This window comes from Tetrao urogallus (genome assembly GCF_951394365.1).
Source record: "Tetrao urogallus genome assembly, chromosome: 19".
NCBI classification, from domain to species: Eukaryota; Metazoa; Chordata; class Aves; order Galliformes; family Phasianidae; genus Tetrao; species Tetrao urogallus.
Genome location: NC_136832.1, coordinates 9,803,409 through 9,822,038, shown reverse-complemented (window position 1 = coordinate 9,822,038; position 18,630 = coordinate 9,803,409). Strand labels below are relative to the sequence as shown.

At 42.7% G+C, this 18,630-nt stretch overlaps 1 protein-coding gene across 3 annotated transcripts in view; it reads left to right on the top strand.

Moving 5' to 3' along the window:
* MAPKAP1 (MAPK associated protein 1) overlaps positions 1 to 18,630 on the top strand; it is a gene marked incomplete at both ends in the record, with an annotated part of 76,328 nt that overhangs the window by 19,735 nt on the left and 37,963 nt on the right. For all 3 annotated transcript variants that reach the window (XM_079544573.1, XM_079544574.1, XM_079544572.1), the window contains 3 exons: positions 7,023 to 7,195; positions 10,644 to 10,820; positions 18,073 to 18,182. In XM_079544573.1, the coding sequence (XP_079400699.1) occupies positions 7,023 to 7,195; positions 10,644 to 10,820; positions 18,073 to 18,182 (460 nt within the window). The remainder of the gene's footprint in view (positions 1 to 7,022; positions 7,196 to 10,643; positions 10,821 to 18,072; positions 18,183 to 18,630) is intronic.

Here is an 18,630-nt window from a genome sequence, read left to right as displayed (position 1 = left end):
TTCTTGGAATGGGCTGGATGTAATTAGTTGCAGCCTCAACTTTGAAATGTTTTGACAGAAACTGTTATCTTTTAGCTCGCCATTTTTTCTAGCATCTGCCCTAAATATTTGTTCCTTTTCTGCGATGTGCGACTTTGCAACTTCAGGTCAAATTTCGGATACAGCTCTGTTTTCTTTGTTACCTCGCTCGCTTCCTTCAGGATGAGGGAGAATAATTAAACAGAACATCTTTTCCAAGCAGCTGGAGTCAAGTTCCAGCTGACTGCAGCACCTGTGACGGTCGTACCTCTGCCTCGGGCTGCGGTGCTGCCAGCCCGGCCACGCGGCGACGGCGCGCTCAGCAGTGCCCGGGCTCGGCGTAACGCGACTGCCCTTCTGTGAGCTTCAGATGGCAATAATGCCGGTGAATGCAAAGTGTCTGCTTTAGACTAATTAGAGGGATGATTTGTGAAACGCTGGCTATTTATTTAATTAATCACCAGCACAAAGCTATAAAAGCCATATTTTAAAAATCCCTGTTAGTTTGCCATGTGGTTAATAGATTGTGGCACATTAAAAAGTGACACGGTGATGTATTAAAAATGTTCCACCTAAGGTTGGCAAATGTCCTCAAGGAACTTAAGCTGTCTGCTTTGTGCAACAGAAGCATAGGATTAGAGTCTGATCTGTTTAAGCATTGAATATTTGTAGAAACATTTATCTTTTGAATAGCGTCTCTTCATTAACATCTCGTGGCGTATTCTTTAACATACAAATAATGTTTATGGTGTTATTTTAATTAAAAGTTTTTGCTGCATTTCGTTATTACAAAGAATATCTCTGTTCCTCTGTATTAAACTGTAAAGCGTATCGCCAAGTAAAATGTAAATAATTCTCCTAAAGTAGGCCATTCCTTTTCTTCAGTGCACAGAAACCAAGGAGTTCCTGGTAATGAATGCATTTCTGCTGGAGCCGTAGCAATTGTATTTTGATAAATCTGAAAACGTGTTTCCATTCTTCAGCAGAAGGTTGGAGCTGCCTGGTTGGTGCTACCAAGGCCTGGCTGGCTCAGTGCTCGGGAGAAAGGCAGCTCCACGCACCCTGTTTGACTTCAGTGGTGCTGCAGGGGTTCTGCTGACCTGCTGCATGGGAGCTGCTTTCCTTCCTGGCAAAATGCCGCTTGAGTGTGGCAGGATTAAAGATGGACTGGATCCATTTGTCCTGAAAATGATACCTCAGTGAAAGTAATTGAAGCCTGGGCTGTAAAGGGGACTATAGATTTTTTCCTTCTGTTTCAAATGGGATTTGTCAGGAAAAAAAAAAAAAAACCAACCACATAATAACAAGAAATTTTATCCATAGCAATTTGAATAGAACGACTTTAATTTAAGGTGAATCATGTAAATGAATACTTGTTAACATGATTGAAATATGCTGTTACAAGAATTATATGTATTATTCCTTGCTCAAGACTCGCATAGATTTATTAATTGTGGGAGTGAATGCCAAGAAGGAGCAGGCAGTGATTTTGGAAATTTGATTAAATGATTTTATATGTAAGTCATAGTTTTGAGGTGGGTATAAAAAATGGTTCAGGTAGAAGCATGGAAGGAAACTGTCCAGCTCTGGAGGTTATGTTTCTCAGCTGTGTGTTGTATAATTAACCGGTACGTTAGGAGGGGGGCTGGAATAAAACATGAGTATGTGAACGCAGCCTGGAGCTGATGTTGTAGTGATCGTTGCAATGCAGATAAAGCATTTCTCATAACTGCTGCTGCCTACTGGAGCCTTTGAAACATCTGGACCTTTAATTGAAAAATAGTGCGATGCTCTACAAAGCAGACATGCTAAGTGAAGTCAACAATTTAGAATAAAAAAGTGTTATTTACCTCGTAGTTAAATATTCATACTTTGTTATGCTTTGTATAACAGGAAATTACCGGGTTAAATTTTTATGAATAGTGGCAGCACAAATAAGATAAATTAAGTATTTAACACGTTAATGGAATTTTACATTGCTGTCTGCGAAGGCTGCAGTGCGGGCTTGGAGGAGAGGGAGCTGCACCTCAGGGAGGGCTGACCTGGAAGGGCTGCTCCCAGTCTGCGGGCACTGCCGTGGCTGTGCAGGCTGTGCTGTGCTGCTGGCCTCAGTCGTGGCGTTCTCCATAAATGACTTAAGAAAAAGAGAGGTAATCGTGTGATTACTATAGTAAAGAAAATTACCCATAATGGTTAACCACCCGGTGAAATAAATGGAACTCTGATTTTCCCATAGTAGCACACAGTATGCTGCGTTGCAGAGTAACAGGACTAGAAGTGCCCTGTATTTTCGTACGGGCGCAGTGTTAAGGCTGGGAGTGTTGCAGTCTGCAGCTGAATGTGTTCTCTGCGAATGAAATGAGCAGACTCTGTTTTAAATAATTGACCATCGTATTGTGTTAGATGCTGCTTCACTGACTGCACCAAAATCTACCAGTGGCAGCTCCCTTTCATTCCCACGTAGTGCAGCTCTTGGATATTGGGGCTTCTAAGAGCATCCATCATCCTGTTTTGCTGCCATATGCTGGTGGTGCCAGCCTCACTGCAGCATGAGGGTTTCGGCCACGTTCTTACTGAAAGCTTTGGAGATACCTGGTCATTGAAGCTTTGAAAAATAATAATAAATCAGCTTTTTAGATGAACTTTCTGTTCCCACTTATTTTGGATGAAGGAATAATTAAAATAGTTCTGTTTTTTTAAGAGGTTACTGAAAATCTACATTTTCTTAGTCATCTCTGAAAAATATAGTCCTTTATATTGCCATAAGCATCTGTGCTCTGATCTCTTAGAACCTTTAGTTGTATTTGAAATATATTCACTCACATTAACGTTGTTCCCCTTGGTGTTCTTCCTCTGTTATTGAAACACGTATTTGAGCAAGGGGTGTGTAGGGCTGTAAAGCAAACTTCCCATCCTGTCGCCTGAAGCGCGAATGTTCCTCTTGGTTTAAAAGCAAAAAGAAATTTTACATTTGTAAAAGCATAAGCATTTGTTTCCATTTTGTGTAATGTTCAGCACTGTTTGCTGGGAGGTGAGTCAATGACTGGAATTAATTATAATTACTGAAGAGACATATACTGATTGAGCAAATAAAGTAGTAAGCTCATTTGTGCCAAGGCCATCTAATTAAATGCTAACTTTGGATAAGCTAGATGTGCATGAAAGATTAATTTTTGGAGGTTTTTATGACTCCCACTAAATAATGATTCAGTAAAATCTCTGCATTATATCATTAGAACATCTCATCTTAAAGTGATATAACATTTAGTCACAGAACTCCATTGCACGAGAAGATGCAGTAAATTATTATTGCTGAAAATTAATCACTCTTCTGTAGGAAATGTTTATGGACTTTGTTTTAATTTTCTGCTGTGATGTGCAGCAAAACGGCCCAGCAGCGAGAAGGGCGCAGCAGTCGGGCTTTTCTCTGGCTTCCATGCCCTGCCCGCCATGCGGCGCTTCGGCAGCGCGTTGGGGATGAGTTTCCTCGTGAGGGGCATCTCCCCGCGGGCTGCAGCGACACCAGGGCTCACAGCCACCCGCTCGGCTGTAGGGCGCCTGGTGTGGAGAGAGGTCTGTGTTTGCTCAGGGGCTGTAACCAGGAGTTTACGTCTTAGAAAGACTTCCTGTGTTTGAGGAATTGATATGGTGTCTTTTTTTTTCAGTATTCTGTTTGTATTTCAAGCATATTTGATTACAGAACATTTTTTAATGCCAGAGATTTCCAAAACTGTAGGTAGCCAGCGAAGGTCATTGCAGTTTTCCTGTTATAACTGTATCCACTGTTTATATAATTAAACATTACGTCTTACAAATACAAGCAGAAAACCTATTAAAATTCATTATTTGAGTTACCTATCATATTCTTCACTCTCGTGTCTGGAAACAGCAACTTGCATATGTGCTGTGATGCCACTTAGCTTCTTCTAATTAGCCCAACAAATACCACTACCATTATCTTCTCTCAGAAGTTTATTTATTAATGACCGTAATTCTCCTAAGCTTACTGTAGCTGCTGCTGCTTTCATGTTTAATTGTCAAAGTGCAAAAATATGCGTTGATCTGCTAATTAATGTTATAAAAAGAAGAAAAAAATCTGTGAATGCCGAAGATGATACTTTTCAGAATTGCAAATAATGGGCATAACTGTGTGCAGCTCATGTCCAGCAGCAGCAAGGATGGCAGTGCTGAGCCCTGGCATTGCAAGAGGTGCATGGAGAGCTCTGCAGGCAGGGAGTGAAGGGAAATGTTTGTGTGCACACTGCGTTAGCAGGAATGGGAAGTGGCACCCACACACGTTTGTCTCGGGGCTGTGTGTCCATGGGAATTGCTGTGCCATGAGGTTGCCAGTCAAACATTGCTCCTGCTTGAAGTGGTGAGCTGAAGATGTTACGGATACTGCAAGCTAGAACGGCCATAAGGTCAGAGTGAAAGTGCTAGGTAGTCATTAGAGAATCTATTGATGAAAATAGAGAATTTTCTGTGATTTATGTATGTTTTGTGTGTATTCAGTTACTCTTCGCTTCTTTAAAGGATTGATGGAATATAATGTTGCTAACAATAAAAGCTTAATGGAATCAGATTTCTGATTTCCTAGAAAATTAACAAGATATTTTGTCAATTTTATTCCAGACTTCATTTGTCAGAATATACAGTGTCCAGTGACAAGCTAAAAGAATTTCTTGACGAATTAACTGTGCCACAGGTGACAGATCAGGAAAATGTTAATTTAACGGCCCCTTTATGCTTCCCAGATTTATTGGAAGCTATTAAGGAAACTCCAAATAGTAAGGCCCTTGGCCCTGAATAGATTTTCCATTGAATTTTATACAGGATCTATTAATAAAGTTTGCTGCTGCCTTTTTGAATATAGGTAATCGCACTTCATCTTCTGGGTCTCCTCGGCCATTTACATTGGAATACCATTTTTAGTTGGGAGAAAAACATAATTATGCATCTAGGAGTGTCTTTCATCAGGTTGTGAACGGTCCCTCCTCCAGAAGTGGCCATAAGCACAGTATAAACCCCACGCGTTGTTAGAAGTTAAATCCATTGTGACCAGATCTTTGATTCTTCAACACCGAGTCCAGCCACCCGCTGCCCTCCGTTCAGTCCCACCGCCTGCCAAGCCGGACCTGAGCAGCGTGGCACAGGTGGTAATTGAGCTCTGTGGGACTTTCTGCACAATTGATTTTTTTCAGGATCAGGCTAAGTATGGATTTGTTCGGTCCTTTGAATAGTTACCTGGTGCTTTGGACTTCTGAGGCTATTTCAGAACAAATATAATCAATTTGTAATAAAACACATCCGTCCGTAATAGAGATTTCCTTCCAGCCCTTTGACTTACTGATTGATCAGTCCAAGACATGACCCATGTGTTTATAGGCCTTGCTAATTTTTCTTACCTAATGTGACACCGAATGTTCTCATTATTAATAGAAAGTCTAATCAGCCTCTAAATCTCAGGCTTCAGCCTCTGTAATCTCGTGGCAATTGCACTTTTAATTTATAGAAATATTCACTGTTGGTGTTGCTCCCCGTGCTCAGAGCGATTGGAATCCCAGTTGTTATGAATTGCCCACGGTGAGTCCTCGGCGGCCAGCTGGGTGTGAGCGAGAGCCAGGCTGCTGGCGGTGGGGGGAGTGGGGAGCAGCGGGTGCTTAAAAGCTGGGGAGACTGGGGAGCTTTGAGATGGGGAAGAACTGAAAAAAGCTCATTTTTAAAAAGTAAAAAAAAGAAAAAGAAACAAAGGCAGCCCAGTGTAGGGCAAAGGAGGAGCCAGGGTGCCCAGCGGGGAAGTGTTTGGGTTGGATGTGTGCTGTGACAGCAGTGCCCGCTCTGCCCAACCTGGGGTTAATTTGATCAATTTAAGAAAATGCCGTTTGTGTATAAATTGAGAAGAGCCCCCCCACACGTACACACGCGTGGGCATCTGCCGGCCTCCCCACACTTGTCCTTGTCAGGGCTGGCCCAAACCTACGGTGTGACGTAGCGGCTTGGTGTCTTCCACAGCAGATGGGCAAAGCTAAAGTTCTCTTTTAAATGAGTGAACCCAATTTCTTCTGTACCTGAACCATCTGGGAGGGGGAGGTTGCCGCACTACAAAAATGCTTTATTAAAATAAAACAACAATTATATTTGAATGGATTTAATTAATACTTTTAGCTGTGCTAGTATGAATAACTCTAATCTTTAAATTCCTATTATTTCTCTAATTTACGATCACGCTGAGGGATCAAATGGTTTTTAACAATATATTGAAATTAGCACATGGCATTTAACGCCCTGTTTTACACTCTCATCGTAGATTTACTGTATTGGATCCTTTTATTCTGTTAGTTAATACTCCTAGTGTGTAATTCTGATGATATTTTCCTCTCCGAAGGCCTCTATGTGTGTGTAGATAGAGACGTACGGTTACACCAGGGGTGCTTTTCCAGAGGGGTGTCAGAACGTGCAATCTTTTGTCTGTTTAAAAGATTTCAACTGTAGGTGTGATCGGTTCTCTGAGCAAAGTGAGGCCAAGCATCGTTTGGTTCTTAGCCACGTGCTCGTGGTGCTTTGCAGCAGGTCTTGTGCTGCTGTCCCACCTGTGGGCACCATGCCTGCAGTGCTCCCAGCTGCTGCTCTTGGCTGCTTGTGCCTCGGAGCTGTGGGTTCACATCTCATTCATTTGTATCTGCAGACAGGCCTGTTAGTTTCTGTGGTTTTCTTTTTTCTCTTATTTCCTGTAGGAATGTGGAATCCTGCAGTGAAGTTCAGACTTCTTATAGAAATCAACAAATCCTATAGAAATCTTTGCCGAATCCTTGGTGTCGCTCCTGCAGATCCATTACACAGCAGTAAATGAATTAGAACCTAAGCATTGGAACTTCTTTCGATTTTAAGTCATGGTGGGGTATTTTGATCTTATCAGTGAGGAGAACTCTATCCGTACCAGGTTTTGCACTAGCTGTGTCATACTTTTTCTTTATACATTCTAATGAAATGTATTTTCTCAACAGGGCCATGTTGGTACCACGGCAACCAAAAAAATTGATGTCTACCTCCCACTGCATGCAAACCAAGACAAACTGCAGCCCATGACAGTTGTGACGATAGCAAATGCCAAGGTGCATGACCTGATTGGACTAATATGCTGGCAATATACAAGTGAGGGACGGGAACCAAAACTGAAGTAATGTTCTTTCTTTACTACCTCTTGATCTCTAATTTTCTCCTCTGCAGCATTTTTGCGTAACAAAATAAATTTTCATGTCAATATTCTTGTAGATAAATCTTAGAGAAACCACCTACACATTTGTATTTCCCTTTGAGAAATACACATACATCTATATCCATTTCTCTTTCAGTTAAGCCACCGGGTACTATATAGTGATAAGCGTATGAAACCACAGTGCCATAAATGAATCATAATTTCAAAATGTTCCATATAAAAGTAATATAAAACCTATCTCTTCTAGCATCATGGAGGCACGTTCTATGTCCCATCTATTTTTTAATACTGTTCTTAGTGGCTGAGATCACAGGAGTGACAAATGGAACATAGAACTCCTCTGTAAATCCCTTCTTTTGTTTGTTTTGAGAGAAGGTACCCACATTCTGCCTCTGTTTCCTCTCACTGAAGACTCCTCTAGATTCATAAAGAATCTTTGATAATCGTTGCTTACCGCCTTTTTGTTGCAGTAAACTCTGCCCCTAATTTTTTAGTTTGGATTTGTCTGCTGGAGAACTAAGATTGTTGAGCAGGCTCTGTTAGCTCGTCGTGTTCGCTGGATAAGGAGTGCGTGAAGCAGGTACTGGAAAGCAAGGACAGGATAGGAAAGCAACCTCTCTTGAAAACACTTTCACTGATACTGTTGCCTTGGATATAGGACTTCTCTTAGCAATTCTGAGTGGACATATGGGGTGTTTTGGAGGTTAAGCTCTTCGGTTTGGTCTCTCTTTTTTTTTTTTTAATGGAGAAGAAATATACAATAATTTGCAGATGGTGCTATTTCATTTGCTGTTAATAATTTCTGTTCATTATATCATGAATTCAGTAGTGTCCCGTGTGTATGATTAGTTTATTTTTTAATTACTAAGATACTGCTAATATCAATCGTTGGACACACACGTGTTTTTCAGGAGCACAGCATACTTCAAGTGGAACAATGCCAGTGAGTGGTATTACATGAAACGTAATTGCCCCCAGCAAAAGTCAGCAATGGGAGGAAATGGATTTCACTGTCTGCCTTGAAGGATAAGGTGTTATGATGTGTCAGAGAGTGGTCATCATCGAGGAGGCTGTCTGATGTAATCGAATCTCAGGACGGAAAGAATAAAATAAAATAACAGTCAGGAGTTCCTCAAGACAGTTCAGCAGCAGTAATTGAGAATCTGGATACAAATGCTCAGAGACAGGGATAGAGACTCAAGTTTTCAAGAAGCTTTTCTTATGTAGCTGTTAATTATTTCTTGTCTTCATCATTTTTTCCATCTTTGGTTTGTTTGTTGAGCATTTCTGACTGCCCTGTCTTTTAGCAAGGATTGATTTGACTTTAGATGAATTCTCATCAGAATAAGTAGACCTCAAAGTTGTGATTCAATCTGTGTTAATTTTCAGGAATGCACTCCATATTTAAAGGCATCTGTGACCCCCTAAATTTATGAGATGTAACAGACATTATGTATTTTCAGTATAATTGGTAGAAGATAAGTTGGTTTCACCACCACCTTTTTTGGCACTTGGATCACTTTGAGGCCACAGTGAGCATCGTTTGCTGCCTGCATGGCTGTATGTTTTGGATTTAATGAGAATTATGCAAATGGGTCAAGTACCAAATGAAAATGTTAGCTTGATTTATACAGAGCTTTAAGTGCACACCAGGATGCACAGAAAAGAATTCTGTCTAGAAAACAGGTTAGGAAATCAGCAGTGTAAGGCCCAGCTCACAGCTGTGGGAAGGCAGGCAGCAGGGGGCTGTTCAGGCTGGGTCTCATGGCTTCAAAGGTGTGTTGGACTGGATGGAACGAGCATGTGGAGTTTGTAGAAATCCAAGTAGTACCAGAGAAGGACCTGAAAATCACACCAGGTGCTTCTCACAGCATAGGCAGGATCAGCTGCATCTGTTACAACCTCTTCTGCTTCCTCTTGTTCCTGAAAAGACTTAGAGCAGTGAGAAGCACGCCATCTCCCACCTGGGTATGCTTCCTCTGTTTGTTGCAGTCCTACCTCTGTATGAATTCTGTCGCCAGTGCCAACTTTCATCAGTTTACAAGGAATCATTTAAGTGCTCTTGAAGTTAAAGATTAGTTCTGCAGCAGCGTTCGTTCTTCAGAGCAGTCCAGAGACTCACGAAAGTTTTTTTAATAGAATTGCACGACTTCCAAAATTCAAAGTGACAAACGTTGCTGGGTTACCTTTCTGTAAGCAGAAGTACAGCACACATTATCGTAACACATCATTGGTACCTGTTTTATGTAATGAATATCTTAGTCGTGACAAAGTGCTGATAGATCACCTGGACTGAGCACTCTCAATAAAGCACAGTTGCAACCAAAGGTTTGTGAATTAATTGAGAAAATTGCAAATCAGGTAGTCAGCGAAATAATTCATTGTCACATCCAATCAATAAACTTTGTAAATCAACTCATTTAATTCAAAAAATGATCTATATAGATCAAGCGACCAATTAAACAATTAGCATACACTTTGCAATTAATTAATGTAAGCATCAATCATGCAATTAAAACTCCAGATTTAAACTGTGGAGTTTAGAAACATATTGCCACGTGAACATTCACTACTTTAATGCTATGCAAAATGCCTGAATGCTGGCAGATTTGTAAGAGAATACTTACCTTCAACTCACATTTAAATACTAACTTTTGAGATGGTGTTAATCAGATGTTCCTAGTAATAAATCTGTATTTTGTGTACGTACTTTGTTATTTTCCTGTAGAATTCAGTGTGTGGAAAGGAAAGAGGCTTATATTTTCCTTTATTTTTTCCTCATTATGTTTCTGTTTAAAACTGGCAGTGTTGCTGGGCTCTTGCTTGTTAGTTTGTACTGATTTGTAACTGCCCTTAGTGACTGGGAGCTGTAGATATCTGGAAATGGCAGCTTTTCTACTATTGCTGTTACTGTGTTGAACAGGGTTTTACTTTTTCCTGCAGTTTGTTTCCTAGCTTTTGTTTACTGCACTGCTCGCCATCTGGAGAGTGCCCCCTACTTTTCCAGGGCATGTTCAATAATTCTTTTTGCAGTTGCTTGATATGAGTGAGACAGGGGGACACTCCTTGTCTTTAATTCTAATGTTTAACAGCCATATAAATAAGTATGTTTTCACAAGTGGGGAAGCTGCAGCATTGTGAAGTCGTGAAACACTTCCTGACCTTAGTGGAGTTCAGTCCCTGTTGCTCCTGCTTGCAGTTCTATCACTGATGAAGTGAGACTTGCTGCCTTACTCTGCAGTACCAAAATACCTTGGGGCATATGTACCTATGTGCTGTCAGTGGCTTTTAAGGATATTCCTTCTGTGTGAAGTGTGTGCGCTCACTAGATCGACTGACATTGATCTGCTGAACTGAACTGGTCGTGTCGCTTCCCTCCCAAACGGACCCATTTTATGCTTTGTTTCAGCGAGAACGTCAGTGCCTACTGCCTCCATATTGCTGAGGATGATGGTGAGGTTGACACAGATTTCCCCCCCTTGGATTCCAATGAGCCCATTCACAAGTTTGGCTTCAGCACTCTGGCGTTGGTTGAAAAGTACTCCTCTCCTGGCCTGGCAGCAAAACAGTCGCTCTTTGTCCGAATGTGAGTATGGGCGCGAACCCTGCCACCGCCTCCACGTCCTTTCTCTTCCCTATTTTCCTTCGTCTGAACGTAGCAGGACTGAGCTGCCGTGTCTCTGCGGCCCTCTGGAGGCGTGCTGCAGAGGGCGGGTGGGAAAGCGGGGCAGGCAGCACCGAGCGGTGAGCCTGTGGTGGTGGGCTGAGAGCGCGGGGCTGGGTGAGCCGCTCTGTGTGTGGTCAGTGTGGGAAACGGGCAACCGTTGCACTCTGTTCTTAAGCTCAGGTGGCCGTAGTTATTTCACCAAATCGCTGATAACATCGGCCACGTCTTAAGTGGAAAAGTTTGTAATGCTTGTATCTCTTGAAATGAAAATGTTTCTTAGAGCCATTCAAATGAAAAGAAATCTGCAGAAATTCCAGACGTATCTCCCTAATGCTCATTCACTTCCACTAAGTGCTAGTGCGCTTCCACTGCTCTGTGTCACTGGAAAAGAGAATGTTCTGTCCACAGTATTTACAAATAGTTTATTCAAGGTGAATGTATTTAGCCCTGCTGAACTGGATGCAGCAGTGTGGAGGCTGATGCAAGGAGGAGCTGGAGCAGTCTTGACACTCACATTGCAGGTCCTCCTTCAGTTTGTGCGGGCAATGGCTCCTCTGTCTGTGGAACTGCAGGGTTTAATTTCATCCACCTGACTGAGGAATGCTGGATATTTTATCGGAAAGAGGGAATCTCTCTTTCTGCATGCCTTTCTTCAGAGTCAATGCTACTGCCGTGAATTTGATTGCTATTGATTTTTTTCTGACAAGCCATCCTTTAAGTAATATTTTTATTTGCTGTTTTGCGAAGTACTGTAGTGAAATACAAAGAGTTGTTTGCTGATTTTAACAAGAGGTTTTTCAATTCCCTTTTTAATATTTACAGGTCTTTTTTAAGCAGGCGCAAAACTGCACAAATGTGCTTCTCCCTTTTCCTTTATGCACAAATATGTCTGCTGCCTCTTAACCTCCAGTATTGTGCAGCTGTTACAAAAACAGCACAGCAGATTAAGAGGTGCTTATTGGGTAGTTCCAGAAAAATGCGTGGGACTGACCTGCAGCAGCTGCACAACAGAAGCAGCCCTAGGCTGAACGGTCCTGGTTGTGGCAGAGCAGTGGGAAATTCTCAGAGGCTCAGAGTGTCCTAAGGAGCTCATCAGGAGAGGGCAGCGTTATTTCTGCCCATAGCAGAGCTCCAGGGTTTGGTATTCTCAGAAAAATCAAATCTTGCGGGGCTTTTAAAACTCTCATGAGTTACATCTCTAGCGCTTTGAAATGTGGTGTAACTCCAACCTGTGAAATGTGTGAACGCTGAAGCAAAGAAAAAGAAAATTTAATATGAATATGCCTTGTTTAGTAGACTATTTGCCTGAGAGTTAGAAAATAACCCTTTTCTTTCCTCAGGCTGTTTTTATTTCACATCCTTTCCTTGCTGATAGAGGGGCAGGGCATTCAGTTTGCATAAGGATCCAGTTCTCTGAGTGGTGCTGGTGGCAGGGCTAAGGTCCATCTACAGAGCTTGCAAAAGAAATCTTTGACATGATGCATGCTCTCGTGAGTCCCCAGTGCTCTGGCTTGGAATGTCCTACAGATTAGAAATAGCTTACCTGCATCATAAGTAGAGGTACTTTTCTAAGAGATTTTTGGTGCCCACGTGTTAACTCAGAATTGCTTGTACTCGTGTACATAGTTAACAGTCAGAATAACGTTAGAATTTTTAGTGTGTCTCCTAGAATGGAGAACTACTTGATCATCACTTGATCAAAAGATTGTTACTATTGCGTGTTTAAATGTACAGACCATCTCATTGTTACGGGGATTTAAATTCTACATCTTCCTGCTTTCCTTCTCTTTCATCAAACCAGTGTGTGTAGTTATGTTTTTATATTTTGCATCTTTTTTTTCCTTCCCTATTCTAAAGCGTTTCAGCTGCTGCTGTGTCAGGCATATGACTTGTAATGTTTATTAATATTGAATCGCTGCTGCAAAAACTTGATGCCTCTGAGAAGCTTCCTAATGAAGCACGGTGTTTTATTTCAGATCTCACCCATCCTGCATGTTGGATATATTCTCAGATGTTGTGCAGTCACTGAGCTGACAGTTATGGAACCTCACCAGGAACTTCGTTTCAGCAGGACATATTTGAGCAGAAACAGTTTGCAGAACTTTATACACTTAAACTCCTGCCAAGGCAAACTCGTAGTCACTTGAGTTAGTTATAAATACCCAGTATCAGTGGTTGGAAGTAGCCCCGGTGCATTTTATATTCTGAGCTGAATGTGAATGTCTTTGTGGTTGTATAGAGTAGTAAATAATTGAGTTTGATTAGGGAGAGGGACCTCATTATCCCCCCACCTGTGCCCAGCTGGTAGGGGAGGGTCGAAATGAAGCCATTAGCTGTCTCTCTTACTGGCATCTCAAAGAGCTCAAATACATCTGTGTCTTATTTTCTTTTCTGGCACAATCAGTCGAGCAAGCTAAGCAGGCATGACCGAATTTGGCAAGTTCCAAGGACTCTGGCAAAGTTACACAAGGAGAAGACGGAGGGCAGTCATTCTGGCTCCTAACTGCCCATTAGTCTAGCGAGTTATGCTTTTGGAAAATGTCTGTTGTGGGAAGGAGTACTTTGTCCAATGTCAAACATGGCATTCTCAAACAATCCTCTTTGATGTCGAATATGATTTGTCAGAAGGAGTCAAACAAAGCACCACATTCATGTAAATGCAGACTCCTTGAGATGATGAAGTAATACCTGAAAGACTTTGAACGAAGGTAGCTTAAAATAAATCTGTACTACCATTTAGGGCTTTTTCCTTGGAAATTTTATTATCACGACTTGACATACAATATCTAATGGTGTTTCTAGGAGTTGTAACTCAGCTGCCAGTTGGCACATAGATGGAATTTGGCATGCGGTTCCTCTGCTCCGCAGTGCCTTTTTCTGTTTTAATGGTATGTTTAAATTGCTTTGACTATTTTATATATTTTTTCAAAGCAGTACCACTGTTATACCTGATAGATTAGGGTTTGAAACATTTTAAAAATACCAGGCTTTCATAGACATTTGCAAATTCAATTCAAAGCTTTTGAATGTACTGTGAAAGCCTGTAACTTAGCTTACAGAAAAAGCCTCTTATAGGCTTTCACATGGGTGGTATAGGTAGTTAGCAAAATGTATTTTAGAATATCCATAAGATGCTAATTAAAGAAAGTTAACATAGGTGTGAAGAGGGTGAGGCTCCAAGAGAGCAAATGGGAAGGGTTGGCTTTCCCCGAGGAAGGCACTGGAGGAAGCTGACGAGTCTTATGTTAGCCCATAGTAGTGTCAGAATGCGGCCAATTAAACTCAGAAGCATGTGGTGATGCAAGGCTATCCTTAGATCCACAACAGCAAAGTTGTTCAGGCTCAGAGTTAAACCTGTGGCTGGCACGGTCGTTCTGGTTCATCGTTATGTACTTCATCTTCAAAATTTCCCAGCTTAAGTTAAGCACATTACATCAGCTGGTAGTTTTAGACTTGACTTGGACTCTGTGTTGCTCAAGTTGAGATCATTATTCCTGGACACTTTCCGCCATGCCAAACATGCAAGCTTTAAGTGCTCTAAATTCTGATTCAGAATTTTAAAGGAAAAAAAAAAAAAACAAATTGGAAAGACAGCTTTTGGAAAAGTTTGCTTCTCATTCAGACCAGAAGCCTTTCATCTTCAAAAAGGTGTTTCTTTCTTTTTTTGCACCATCCAGACCCACGGAGAGGCCGCTGCTGGTGCCGAGCTGCCGCCTCCCCCAGCAGCGCCTGCTGCAGCCATCGCCTCTCCTGTTGTTTTCTTTTTCCTCTCCTGAACCTTGCCACCCTGGCTCCAGCTCTCAGGCTGTAAAAGAAGATGGAAAGCCAAGTTACCGCAGAATGATCACTATCATTAACATTCACGGGTGGTTCACTTATCATTCCTGACTGCACAGACATGGCAGCCGTTATGAAACGTCCACAGGTGTAGCACGATGATACATATTACATTGTGCCACAATGGATTTATGTATTCTGTAACAAAAGAAAAGTGTAATGAAAAAATACAGAAGGTAATCCTTTATTCCCCCACTGCACAATTTATCAGTAATGCCTGTGGATGATAAGTGCCAGGGATTTCCTTTGCTTGATTTAACCTTGTCACCCAGGTATGTTTGTGCAAAATGACAGAAAATGCAAGCTAAGGAGTCTGTTTGGCTTCTAATTTGTACGGAGCAATTTTAATTGGTAGAATGGCATCTGCTTTTCTGCTCTGCTTCCGAGCGTGTGGTGTTGAGCAGAATAAGATACAACATATATAGTTTATAATGTTAATTAAGAAAATGCTGGAGTTAGGTTGGGTGAGGACAGTCTGTGCACACTGTTGTTGCAGAACAGGACAAGGCTGGCATGGTGCACAAGGACATGTTTCCTCCAGACAGGCACGTTGCCATGGGCTGCTGATGTTCCAGAGCAGAGGGGCTGTGGGGCTGCAGCATTCTGACCCAGAGGTGCTGAGCAGCCATCAGCCCCAGGCTGTGCCATTAGAGGAAAGAGTGCGGCCTGCTTGCTGAACTGGAGTGAAAGAAGGGAGGAATGGTGATCTGAATTGTGCCTGGCAATTCTAACACTGCTGGCAGTGCTCCAGAGCAAATATCCAAAAGTTTACGAATGTGGAGTGCGCTTTACATTTCATTGCTCTTGCCAAAGTCTCACTTACTGGATAGCACACTAAATATAGTAAAACACGGAGGTTTTTCTTATTTTGCTTTGATCGGTAAAATAAACTTTTAAAGATCATTCTGGGATGAGATCCAGCTTCTGAGGCAAAGAATGGCTGGGGCTCAGGCATGATTTAGTAATAGAGTGTCAGGAAAATCAGGCTGACAGTTCTCAGGCCAGCTGCTCAATAAAAAGAATCGACCGAGTCGGGATGCACTGAAATGTGCCTGTGGTCTTTAACAGATCAAGTGTCAGGAGCTGAAAGACAGTTCTCCATTTCTGGGAGGTTCCAGATCTGTCTCGGTGTGCAGCCTGAAGTGATCCAGCAGTGCTTCAGTGCGCCGGAACCAGGTGGATCTGTGGCACGAGAGCTCACCCAGCTGCTAGTGAGAAACCTCAGTGCAAAAGCATTTCCTACTGAAGGAAAAAAAGAAAAAATAGGACTTGCTTCTTCTGGAAGGCATCTTTTGCCTTTGTTCTTTTTTTTCTGTGGTATTTTGGTTTGTTTTCCTGCATTTTGGTTGCAGTGCTCTGGAAACCTTGTGGTGCAGCAAGGCATCCTATGAGTGCCTTTCTCTCTGTGTGCCTTTGGGTGCTTCCAGGGCTCGGAGATACACATTGTGTCATCTAAATAAAAGGGAAAGAGTAGTTTCCTTATTGTAAGGACAGTGTGGTTCTGTGGAAGATTTCCATGTTAAACAACCCACTGAACTCAGCCCAGCTGTTGGCAGGGTGAGGCTGTGGGCTGGGGCACCAAGTGCCGGCGGTCAGGAGGCATTCGGAGCGGCCCAGCTCACGGGCACCTGGCGGTTCACAATACCAGGCTGAGGACAGATTTGCTTATCAACAAAGAGAAGTTGGGAAGGTCTCTGCTTACTGTATGGCATCAGCCAGAGCCGCTGAACCTTGGGGCTCGAGGGCTGAACTGTCACAGCTGTGGGAATCGATGGTACTCTCATGCAGAACGGTGTGCTCGTCACTGTGCTAAAAAACATGTGGCTGAAGTAGCGGGGAAGGAAGGAGGTGTGTGAAAAGATTGGGTATGCTTGGTTTGAAGATGTGTAAGAGTTATAAATGGTCCAGAGAACGCCCACTTGGAGCTTTTAGGCAGTTTCATTTTTCTGGGAACAAAGAGAATTGGGAGTGAAATTCCGGTGAGATGGGGAGCTCCCAGCAGGCCCAACGCTGACCAGTATTGCAGTGGTGGCAAAGGCACAGCGAGGAGTCGGGCTTTTGCTCCGGGCTGAGGCCTCCCATGCAGAGGCTGGCCCATAGCCGCCCTGTTGTGCTGTGCTGGGGCTGGGTGCAGGGGGACGCTGTGCTCACAGTTCTGGCGCCTGTAAGGGCAGAGGAGCAGCGCGTGCACAGACAGCTGACGGGGGGCTGGAATGGGTGCGGGCTGGGGGCTGTCGCTGCCCACCCTGGCCGTGTCTCAGCATGAACTGGGGGCTGCGTCTGGAGCAATTGGAGCTGAAACTCGTGTTCCCCACGTTTGTGTCTGAAAGTGACATTTAGTGCGCTCTTGTTTTTAATGATGCGATTGTATTGCTTGGATTGCTTTTCACTGCCAGTTGCTTTTAAAATACTCCAGCTGTGATGCACACAGAGAGCTCCGCTCCCTGATTAGAATTCTCAGTTGCCAGATAAAATGTTCCTCCTCCTGTCTAAATAGCTTTGCAAAACAATTTTTTCTGTGCAGCGCAGATCTTTCCCTGTGGGTGTCTAGCAGCTCTCAAATTTCCGTGCTAACTGTCTGCAGTGACATCTACTGACATGAGCAGAGATTGACTGCAAGGTCTAAGGGGCAAAACCCGCTGATATATTAATCCAGTAGCTCTTCTATTATATTGTCATCTTCTCTGCTTCCCCAGTGATGCCACTTTCAATATCTGCCAGTTGGTATCTTCCATAGCCACCCGCGTGCTGCTTTGCACCTCTCCGGGTGTGGAGCAGGGGTGAGCGCCCTGCTGGCAGAGACCTTTCCCCCAGGTTTTGTGCCACAATGGCTACATAAACGTGTCAAACAGTTGCATGTAAAATAATGCGATACACTAACATTGCTGAGAAGCTGCTGTTACTTCTCTGAGTGCTGTTCTTCCACTTCTCCTTAGTGATTTGCTACATCTGCCATTGGGGCGCATATGAAGATGACATTGCAAACTGTTTCTCTGGTATGCACTGCAAAACAGCTAGGAGATAATAACGAGTACTGGAGGAGCTCCGTGTGTGCATTTGCTCATTTTTCTTTTTTAATGATGAACACAAATTGATCAAAAATAAAGATAAATTAGGAAAATCCTTGCACGCCTTGAATCTTAATCCATTTTCTCCTTTTCTGTCTCTGCCTTTCAAAGGAAGTTTTCTGGGTTTCTCCTTTTAACTTCTCTTTTAGAACACAACTTTCTTCTCTGCTTTTCCTAAGAAGTACTTTCCTTGAAAGAAACAAAAATTGCACTGAGCTGCTCGATGATGATTCTTTTGTAAAAATGTATGTGCCTCTGTCTTGCAGAAATGCTGCTCATGGATTCTCACTTATTCAGGTGGACAGTATGAAGGTCACCATGAAAGATATCTTGCAAAAGGCCTTAAAGAGAAGGAAAGGATCGCAGAGAGGCTCAGGTGGGTCATTTGTTGCATTTTTTAGAGGAAAGTGTGCTTTTTCCTGAGGTTATTTCGTATCACTTTTTAGCTGTTGTGAAAAATGCACCATTTTTTCAGTGGACATTGTGATTTGCGGCACCACTCTGAAGCTGTTCTGTGCACAGGTCTGTGTTCTGGATGCTGCCAGAGGCAGACAGCAGAGGAAGTGCCTAATGTTTGCTGCAAAGCAGTGTATCCGTTACTGCAAGTATTTCTTTATGGTAACAAAGCCGTTTGTGCTCAAGTCCAGCCAGTGGTAGCTTGAGATGATGGGAGGCATTACGGTAAGGCCAGTCCTTGGTAGAATTGCTACACTTCTAATTTATGGGAGGAACTGATACCTGATAGGAGGTTAGAGTGTTTAAATAAGTAGTTGTTACATTTAGAGAAAAAGTGACTTTCTGCAGTGTTGTCAAAATAGTGCTAT